This window comes from Otolemur garnettii, unplaced genomic scaffold (assembly GCF_000181295.1).
Source record: "Otolemur garnettii isolate 467f Iridium unplaced genomic scaffold, OtoGar3 scaffold00018, whole genome shotgun sequence".
Taxonomy (NCBI): domain Eukaryota; kingdom Metazoa; phylum Chordata; class Mammalia; order Primates; family Galagidae; genus Otolemur; species Otolemur garnettii.
In genome coordinates, this window is record NW_003852413.1 from 18,005,837 (window position 1) to 18,016,869 (window position 11,033).

At 37.0% G+C, this 11,033-nt stretch overlaps 1 protein-coding gene across 10 annotated transcripts in view; it reads left to right on the forward strand.

The window, feature by feature from the left end:
• CDC27 (cell division cycle 27) overlaps nt 1-10,461 on the forward strand; it is a 90,382-nt gene extending 79,921 nt beyond the window's left edge. For 3 of the 10 annotated variants that reach the window (XM_003786224.3, XM_003786223.3, XM_012803161.2), the window contains exons 17-19: nt 2,598-2,672; nt 5,513-5,669; nt 7,397-10,461. In XM_003786224.3, the coding sequence (XP_003786272.1) occupies nt 2,598-2,672; nt 5,513-5,669; nt 7,397-7,479 (315 nt within the window). In that variant the 3' untranslated portion in view covers nt 7,480-10,461. Of the gene's footprint in view, nt 1-2,597; nt 2,673-5,493; nt 5,670-7,396 lie in introns of all 10 variants that reach the window. The other 7 variants (XM_023511046.1, XM_023511050.1, XM_023511051.1 and 4 more) reach the window with 4 other exon arrangements.
• Nucleotides 10,462-11,033: the final 572 nt, after the last annotated feature.

Here is an 11,033-nt window from a genome sequence, read left to right on the forward strand (position 1 = left end):
CAAAAAAAAAAAAAGAAAATTCAAAAAGTAGAGAAAGAAGGCTTCCTTCTTAGATTCCCCCTCCACTGCCAGAGGTTCTGTACCCCCTCTTTTGTTTATGAATCTCTCTATCAGGGCGATGCCAGTGGCTCAAAAGGGTAGAGCGCCAGCCCCATATGCTGGAGGTAGTGGGTTCAAACCCAGAACCGGTCAAAAAAAAAAAAAAACATCTTTCTATTAATCTTTCCATCAAGAAACTCTGTCCTCATTGGGAAAAAAAAAGTTGAGAAAGCTACCAAATGAATAATAGAAGTCCCCTCATGCCATCAATTATCCCCTTCCCAAGGGGGATTCTTAACTTGTTTGGAGACATAGATGTAATGATTTATGCCCAAAAGAAAAAAGAAAAATTATGTATATATTCACATAAATGTATTTATAAAATATTTATACATATACTATGAAGTTATGTATAGTTATACCTTTGTTTCCTATTGCCACCATCACAAATTTGATGTCTTGAAATAAATTTACTATCTTGAAGCCCAACATTATTCTCACTGAGGTAAAAATCAAGGTGTTGGCAAAGTTTTCATTTCTGGAGGGAACCTGTTTCCCTGCTTTACCCAGAATCTACAGGCTGCCAAAATTCCTTAACCTGTAGCCCTCTTACCTCATCTTCAATGCTAACAATGGTTTGTGAATTCTTGTATATTTGTGTGTGTGTGTGGTATGTTTTGACACGAGGAATAATACTGTACACATTGTTCAGCGTATTGTTTTTGCCTTTTTTATTTTTACATAGAATTGAGTACCTACTTATCTGTTATCACATAGAGCATAGACTATAATTTATTTAGCTAGGCTGCAGTTAGTTTATTTCTAATGTTTTGCAATAACAAGTAATAATATTGGGTTGAATATGTTTATAAAAATGACAGGGATTGCATTGGGATTGCAGAATCAGTGTTTATGTGTAGTTTTTATATTAACAGATAATACTGAATTGCCCTTACAAATAGTTTGTATCAACTTATACTTGCACTTAAATGATGAAAATACCTGTTTTCCTCTCACTCATGCTAACTTTTTGTGACCCCAAATTATTTTTGTCCAAGTGAAAAATAGGACGGTATCTCATTTGGGGAGCCTGTTTGTTTGCTTTGTTTTTTGTTTTTGTTTTTGTTTGAGAAAGAATCTCACTCAATTGCCCTGAGATAGAATGCCATGGTGTCATATCTCACAGCAACCTCAAACTCCTGGGCTTAAGTGATCCTCTTATCTCAGCCTCCCAAGTAGCTGGGACTACAGGTGCCCACCACAGCACTGGCTATTTTTATTTTTATTTATTTATTTTTTGAGACAGAATCTCACTGTGTCACCCTTGGTAGAGTACTGTGGCATCACAGCTCACAGCAACCTTCAACTCTTGGGCTTAAGCGATTCTCTTGCCTTAGCCTCCCCAGGTAACTAGGACTACAGGCGCCTGCCACAGCGCCTGGCTATTTTTTGTTGTTGTTGCAGTTGTCATTATTGTTTAGCTGGCCTAGGCTGGGTTGGAACCGCCAGCCCCAGTACATATGGCCAACACCCTAGCTGCTGAGCTATAGGCACTGAGCCCACTGGCTAATTTTAGAGACAAGCTGGAACTCCTGAGCTCAAGCAGTCCACCTGCCTCAGCCTCCTAGAGTACTAGGATTACAGGCATGAGCCACCATACCCAGCTGAGTGAAATGATTATTTCTTTCTTTTAAATACAAATCTAATTTTTTCTCTTTCCTCTCAATTTCCCCAACCCTTTAGCAATGTTCAGAGATTATTAGGCAGTTTTTTCTGTTGTTTTTTTGTTTGTTTGGGACAGAGTCTCATTATGTTGCCCTCCGTACAGAGCTATGGTGTCACAGCTCACAGCCACCTCAAACTCTTGGGCTTAAGCGAGTCTCTTGCCTCAGCCTCCCAAGTAGCTGGGACTATAGGTACCCCCCACAGCACCCTGCTGTTTTGGGGAGGGAGGGACGGGGAGCAGTTATCATTGTTTTTTAGCAGGTCCAGGCCAGGTTCGAACCTGCTAGTCTTGATGTGTGTGGCTGGTGCCATAACCACTGAGCTGCAAGTGCTGAGCCAATATTGGACAGTTTTAACTTAGTTCAAAGGGTTAAATTTAAGTTTATTAGTAAAATTAGGTAGGTTGATGTCCAAAGCTTAGCACATGCATCAAGGTCAGACAGAGCTCATACTTCTTTTGTTCTGTAGCTTATTAATAGTTTTCAAAGCACTTTCACACATTTCCATATACAACATGATGAAGTTATTATTTTAAGTGAAATGATAACAAAACCAAGGTTGTTGCCACCTGCGTATTTCACAAAGAAGTAGCAGTGTGTGTGTGTTTTCAGCCTACACTGGTGAGTGCTTGTCATTCCTTAGTTCCTATTGTCATAAATATTTTTCTTGCATTTCGTTTTTACAATAAGAACTAATGCAATAAAGAAGTATATTGATTAAGTTCTAGTTAGCTTTTGTTGAAATGATCTAGGAAATCTGATAAAGAAAAACACTTGCTTAGTCAAAACTTTGTAAAACTGCTGCTCTGAGGTTTTTCTTTTTACTTTTTTCAGTCGGCTTTACAAGAACTTGAAGAATTGAAACAAATTGTTCCCAAAGAATCCCTCGTTTACTTCTTGATAGGAAAGGTAAAGACTGGGGCCATGGTCCTAAACTGTGACTTTCATAGCAAATATTAACTTTTGTATTTTATAAGAATAAATATAATACTGTATAACATCTATTGAGCAAATTCAACTATACCTCTGAACTAAGTGCTCTGGGAATAATGGTTTTAGTTCTAACATTTATGAAGATGCTATTCTAACGATTAAGCAAGAATACACACCCTGTAATCCTGATTCTACTGTGGCATTAGAAGTAGATTAGCATTTGCAGCCCAAGGCCAGTAACGAGTTTATAACTGAGTCTATCACATGAAAAGCCCATAGCTTCCTATGCTCAGTAAAATACTTAGAAATGCCCCAAAACAAAACATTAATGGCACTGTGTTGTCTTGACTAGAAGAAATGGCTTCATCTTTTATATTAACTTGGATAGAGTTAGAGAACATTCTCTTTAATAAAGTATCACAAGAATGAAAAAGCAGGCTCGGCGCCTATGGCTCAACCAGCTAAGGCGCCAGCCACGTACACCTAAGGTGGCGGGTTCGAATCCCCAGCCCGGACCCGCCAAAACAACAATGATGGCTGCAACCAAAAAATGGCCGGGCGTTGTGGCGGGCGCCTGTGGTCCCAGCTACTTGGGAGGCAGAGGCAGGAGACTCGCTTGAGCCCAGGAGTTGGAGGTTGCTACGAGCTGTGATGCCATGGCACTCTACCCAGGGGGATAGCTTGAGGCTCTGTCTCAAAAAAAAAAAAAAAAGAATGAAAAAGCAAATATCCGGGTCAGGCATGGTGGCTCACACCTGTAATCCTGGCACTTGGGAGGCTAAGGTGAGTGGATTGCCTGAGTTAACTGGTTCGAGACCTGCCTGAGTCAGAGTGAGACCCTGTCTCTAAAATAGCCAGGCGCTGTGGTAGGCACCTATAGTCCAGCTACTTGGGAGGCTGAGGCAAAAGAATTGCTTGAACCTAAGAGTTTGAGGTTGCTGTGAACTATGACTCCGCAGCACTCTACCAAGGGTGACAAAATAAAACTGTCTCAAAAAAAAAAAAAAACAAAAACAAGTATCCAATGTACTCAAAATTAATATGAAGCCAGCAGGGGAACTAATACATGCTCACACAAGTGAAAAACTCAATTTAATTCAAGTTGGGAAGGGTATGGGAGGAGGGAGGGGGATTGGTGTGTTCCCACCTAAGGGGACAGTGAAGGGTATATGGCACACCTCCTAGGTGCACAACACAACTACCATGTTTCCCCAAAAATAAGACCTACCCAAAAAATAAGCCTTAGTAGGATTTCTATGCATTTGTTAAATATTGGCCCTACCCAATAATAAGACCTAGTGATGCCTATCTGCATAGCTATGCCCTGCATTTCCCCGTGAGGAGTGGTAAGGAAGACTGGAATACCTTTTATCTGCTACAGCTCCTTTCTCCAAGCCAATTGCACTTGTGCTGCTACGCGTGTGGTAACCACGGTCGAAGGTATCCTGTTGTGCACATGCAAACAGTTAGGGGAAAGGAGTTCACACAGCCCTAGCACCAGCCCCACCAACAAGGTCAGCTCCCCTGTCAAGTTCCAGAAGAAGATGACTTAACTGTATTTGAATAAATGTAGATTGTTGTATTATACTTAATAAAAATAAGACATCCCCTGAAAATAAGCCCTAGTGTGTCTTCTTGAGAAAAAATAAATATAAGGCAGTGTCTTATTTTCAGGGAAACACAGTACAACAGGGACCTTACCTTATAAATGCAAACATTATAACGTAATAGTTTTTACCCTCATATTAATCTGAAGTTAAAAAAAAAATATATATATATATATATATTCATTTGGGATGAAGAAAAAAAGAAATGGCTTCTAGTATTCCCAAGGCCAGACTAGTCAGTCCTTTACACACTGGACCCCCAGATGCCATTTGGTTATTAAAGTGTCTAGGAACCATGGACAGATGTTAAGAGTTGATACATGCATAATTCCATTTAAAATTAGTATAAATTTTTTATTTTTTCTTTTAAAGACAGAGTCTCACTTTGTCCCCCTCAGTTAAGTGAAGTGGCATCACAACTCACAGCAGCCTCCAGCTCTTGGGCTTAGGCGATTCTCTTGGATCAGCCTCCCAAGTAGCTGGGACTACAGATGCCTGCCACAACACCCCACTATTTTTTGTTGCAGTTTGGCCAGGGCTGGGTTTGAACCCCCCACCCTTGGTATATGGGGCTGGCACCTACTCACTGAGCCACAGGCACCCCAAAATCAGTATAAATTGGCTGGGCTCACACCTATAACCCTAGCACTCTGGGAGGTGAGAGAGGTGGATCCCTTGAGTTCATGAGTATAAGACCAGCCTGAGCAAGAATGAGACCCCCATCTCTACTAAAAATAGAAAAATTAGCCAGGCATCATGGTGAGCACCCAGAGTCCCAGGTCTCTCTCAAGAGGCTAAGGCAGGAGGATTGCTTGAACCCAAGAGTTTGAGGTTGCTGTGAGCTAGGGTGATGCCATGGCACTCTAATTGGGGCAAAAGAGTAAGACTATGTCTCAAAAAAATTAAAATAAAAAATAAATCAACATAAGTGAATATTAAGCCCTTATAGTCTATTTATTCCCTTTGTCATTGTTCCAGTTAGAGTGAGATTTATTATAAACCCACTACCCAAAATACAGAAGCAAATAATTCTGAAAATAATATCTCAATATGCTAAAAGGAACTAATCTGTAGGGTGGAAATGTCCTACCCATCAGAGTAAGTTAAGAGCACATAAATTAGGAGGCTAATTTAAATTATAGATGTTTAGGATTTTATATTTGAAGCTCACAACTTAATGAAAAATGTAGTGCTGCTGTTTATTTTTAGGTTTACAAGAAACTAGGTCAAACACACCTCGCCCTGATGAATTTCTCTTGGGCTATGGATTTAGATCCTAAAGGAGCCAATAACCAGATTAAAGAGGCAATTGATAAGCGCTACCTTCCAGATGATGAGGAGCCAATAACCCAAGAGGAACAGATCAGTAAGTGCCGTCCATATGATTTTGAATGTTCAGAAAGCTACCTTTTGCATAAGTATTTGTGAGCTGCTCTTTTATTTTTTTTTAACTGTGGTGCTTTCTTTATGCCAAATGGAATTTTAGGGAAATTGAACAAGGAGCCGTTATAACAAAATGCGTATGGAGTCAGGTAATTAGTCTCAGTTCTCGAGCTAGTTTGCTGTGTGAGAGATCCATTGCTGATTATTAACTAGATCTCAATTTATATTTGAATAAGTAGCCAATACTTCTTATCTGCTTTATAGGGATGTAATATGGGTGAAAAAGATGGTAGATATGAATGTAGGTTGAGAAAATTATAAGTACCATGTGAATGAATAAGTTTTTACACATTTTTAAAGTTGATAAATCTGTGGTAGTGGCTATTGAAATTCTCTATAACAACCGGATGTGGTAGTTCACGCCTATAATCCTAGCACTCTGGGAAGCCAAGGTGGGTAGATTGTCTGAGCTCACAGAGGCCAAGGCCAGTAGATTGCCTGAGGTTCAAGACCAGCCTGAGCCAGAGCCAGACCTCATCTCTAAAAATAGCTAGGCATTGTGGGGAGTACCTATATTCCCTGCTACTTGGGAGCCCAAGAGTTCAAGGTTGCTGTGAGCTATGACACCATAGCACTCTATGAAGGGTAACAAAGTGAGACTCTGTTTCAAAAAAAAAAAAAAAAAATGAAATGAAATTCTCTATAGGTCTGGCAAATCTAAAAATCCAAATGCATCCTTGAATACAGGGTGTCCATAAAGTTCGTGTGCAATTTAAAATAGAACTTTATGGATACCCTGTATATATATAAATTTAGGGGTTGAGGAAAGAACGAAGAATATAGGCTACGTAAATTTTCTATCTCTAAATTAAGTGTATGGTGTATGTCTTAAAATAACTATTGAGAACCAAGACTTATTGTATCAATATTTTTTAATAAGAGAACTGAGAAATTCTGATGAGAAAGTCTGATTAGATGCCTTCGTTCTAGAAAACTTAGTGAAAGGATTTAATTAAAATTATAATTCTTGGGGTGGCACCTGTGGCTCAAAGGAGTAGGGCGCCAGCCCCATATGCCGGAGGTGGTGGGTTCAAACCCAGCACCTGCCAAAAACTGTAAAATTATAATTCTTATAACTCCAGTACCCCACTTTATTTTTTAATATTTTTGTTATTTTTTCTTTTCTTTTTTCTCAATAACCTTTTTTAAACTGAAGGTTATATTAGCATTTTATATTTCTGTGGACTAGCAGAGAGTATCCTCAATGAGTCAGTGCCAAGGAGTTTGAAGAAAGAAATGTCAGTCTTTTTTTATGTCTCAGAGAGCTAGATAGTTTAGTTTTAATTCCTAGAGCAGAAGTGAGTAATTCATTAGGGAGAGACATTTTTAGTAGTTAAAACCTTAAAGGAGGGCAGCACCTGTGGCTCAAGGAAGTAGGGTGCTGGCCCCATGTACTGGAGGTGGTGGGTTCAAACCCAGCCCCGGCCAAAAACTGCAAAAAAACAAAAACCTTAAAGCTAAAACCCAATAAACTAATCTTCTCTGTAAAATAAGAAATTTGAATTAGATTTTATTAAAGGATGTCAGGATTTTTAAAGGCCTTTATTTAGGGTCTTATCTCTGAATATAATATAGTTTTCCTTGTTTTCATAAACTAACAAGATATGCTTTGCCAGACACCTTACTGTAGACTTTTGTTTTATTTCGAAGTGGGAACAGATGAATCCCAGGAGAGCAGCATGACAGATGCGGATGACACACAACTTCATGCAGCTGAAAGTGATGAATTTTAATTTCTGGAAATCAGACTTTTGCAACTGGATATGTGACTAGTGCTGACATGTTTCTTGTCCCTCCACATACTGAATCTTCACTCTTGAGCCGGCGGTGTCATCATCCATCACTTATACCATGAGTGTGCCACTTTCAATGGACCCTGACCGTACACAGAATGAAAGCAGTGCAATATTTAGCTGCTAACAAGACTGGCTCCTTCACCAGTATGAATGACAATTTAGGGGGGAAGGGTGGGGGACTTTCTTTTCTTTTTTTCTTTAATCTCCTTTTGTTGGAAAGCTATCATGGAAGGAAGAGTTATGTTTTATCTTGAAGGAACTGTTAGATGTGGAAAATAGTGATGAACCAGAATTTCTTGGTCACTTTTCCAAAAATTTTTGTTTTTATTTGGTTCTGTTCTTGATAAACAGAGTGACTGACCTTCATTTCTAGGTTCTTCAAGAATGGTGTTAGCAAGTGCCAGATGGAACAATAAAAGACATTGCCTATAACAGTAACTTGATTGCCAAGGAATGTAAATTACCTTAAACTTGCAGTGTCTCCTGTAAACAAATACAATGGGCATATTGGAACTCGTATGTAGGAATCAAATATCCCTCCATACAGTGTACACTTATTCTTGGCAAGAATGCTTTAATGTCTAACCAAGAATTTTAATTTATTCATCTTGCTTCAAAGTGTTGATCATTGTAGTCTTGGTGTTGCAAACTTTAAAATTGGTCCTTACCAGATTGCCTCTTTGAGGTCTGTGGGATCACCTTTAACATTCAGAGACGATAGAGTGGTTTCCCACTGAAAAGCCAAAACAAGGCCCTTAAATAACCCTTTAAGATCACCATACAAATCAGTATGAGAATACTAAGGTGGAGAGACTTTAGGAGATCATGATAGTGAAAGCCTTAATACAATCAGAGTTGTACCATAACTTTGAATCTATATTTTGTTCAAGACAGTATCCCTTTGACTTTTCTGAGTGTTTAGGCAAAGTGCAAGAATGTGTGATTACCTTTGAGTAAGGGCATTTCCATTCTTTTGGCTCTCTGCTGCAGATTATTTTCGCTAATGTGAGTCACCAAAACATTTACTAAGAGTGATTGGGTTTAGGATATTGGAAATTTTTAGCTTGGTGCAAGAAAAGAAACATTCTCATGAAGGAGACAAGTTCTCTCCTGAGTTTGTCATAATATGTTGGTGTCTTTGGAAAATGGCCACAATTTTAAAGATCTAATTATGCATATAAAATGGGAATTATTGGAATTTCACAGTAACAGATTTAAACATAGTCTTAAATTGTGTATCTCCTTTATTGTAATGTTTTGAAATTTTTAGAAAAACTTTAGTTGTTAACATTTTATTAAGTGCCAATGTCAGAATATAACAAATTATAGTTTCTTATGAATGACAGGCCTACAATTATTATTTTGGATTATTTGATGAAGGATAAACTTATCTATTGGTTACCTGTATTTGTTAGTCAAGCTGTGAAAATAAGGTTGATTACAAAAGATGTGAAAAAAATTTTAGCCCGTAGACTCAGTAATTTTCTATCATTTACTGCTAATCTTATTTGAACATGTATTAGATACCATTATAAATCAATTCAAGTCAGAGTATTGGATTAGATATTGGGTGCCAGAAAGATATTTAACAAAATTTCCTACCTACATCTGTGTGTATGTGCTGTCTAAAACAATAATCTATAAAGAAAAGGAAAGATTGGGAATAGTGAATATTATTAAGAATTCCCAGAGGCTAGCACTTGAATTCTAACAAATATTCCATTATATTACTCATTAGTTCTGTAATGTTGAATTTTAGATTCTTTTATTTTTTAATTGGCAAATCATAAGTCAGCCATAAAAGAATATCAAATCTAAAGTTGCGTAGAAAGTTTTGACCTGAGTTCTATGTTACAAAGCCTAGTAAGCTAAGCTTAGAGCATAATTTGCTAGAGTATGATTAGTTATCTTTTTGTAGTAGGAATTTATGACCTGTGCCAGAGGTGACAGTCTATCTGGTACTGATTTTGAGACCAAGAATAAAAGGATAGTTGTGAAAGGCACACCATAGCAATGACTGGTTGAGGGACACTTTCAGCCCAAGTTTTGCCTAATTTTATTTTTCCTTGTACCCACTTTTAAAGTCATTTAGTATTTGAAGCCTTATTTTTCACCTAGTAACTCTTTCTGGCTTTTTTTTTTCTTTTCTTTTCTTTTCTTTTCTTTTTTATTTTTTGCATGAATGGGGATCAAACAACCAGAAAAACACGTTTTGGTCAAGCAAAATGTTTGCTTCAAATTTCAGAAGCTACCTTGAAGGAAATTAAAAATACTAAGTACTTTGCCATCTTTTTTTCTGTTTTACACATATACATACTTTTTTATATATATATATACACATATATGTATACACACACACATATATATATATACACATGCACACATACTTTTGTTCAGAAGTTATTTTATGGCATTGGATTTATTTTTCCCCTTGGAAATGGTTCTTAACTCTGGGATTTTAGAAGGTTGGAATATTTTTTCAAGAGAACAATGGTACTCAAAATAATGAAAGGTGGTCCCTACTTTTTCTGTATTTCATTACATTAAAATTTTTATTTTTTCCAAGAACTGCAAGTAACATTTAAACCATGCTGCTGTTGTACCTTAAACAAAAACTCAGTGATAACCAGTATTTAGTCTATTAAAAATGTTCTTTTTAAAGAAAAAAGTTTGGAAGTCTCTGATTAGCCAGAGTATAGTATGGATCTTCGCTGAGAAATACGGTGACCCGTTTTCTTTGTGAAAACCTGGGAAAACGCAAGTGTGGGTGTGATATATGTGTTCTGTTTGCATTGAAGCAATGTAATTTTGTGTCTTTTTGCTTTTCCTGACCTATTTCAGAAATTGTATAGTCTTCGGGGGGGGGGCTCCTTTTCTGTTAATATATTTACATTCATTAAAGGATATGGAAAATCCAAATAAATTACTTTTGAAAGCAATTTAAAATCAAGTTGTTAAAAGCTATAGAAGAGCTGTGCCATCTGTATTTTTATAGTAAAGCACAGCAAGAATAGTTATGAAAGATTACAGTTTTATGTTCCACAAAATTCTAGGGCAATGTTTCTCTAATTTTTTTTTTTACTTATTCCTTCTTTTAATATATTATATTTTTAAATGCTCATACTCTTTTTTAGTATTATTTGGAATTTTAAAGTAAATATTATGACAAAAACAATGGTAATTATTAGAATATATTTTTTTCAAACTACAGAAGCCTCTTACCAGCAGCTACAAATTTGTAAGTCAACTACTTAACTCTCTGATCTTGTAATTTCTGAAATTCCTTTAAAAGGGACACAAATCTATTTTGTTCCAATTAGAATATATTTTTAAAAATCAAGATCTGAAAGAAGTAAAATATAGAAAATATTACTCTACAGGATATCTCAAAAGTCATCCCTAAAGTTGCCATGCATAGGGAAAATGGGCAATTGTAGTTAAATATACCTTTATTTACAAAATATTCATTACAGGATTTTACAAAGCGGTGG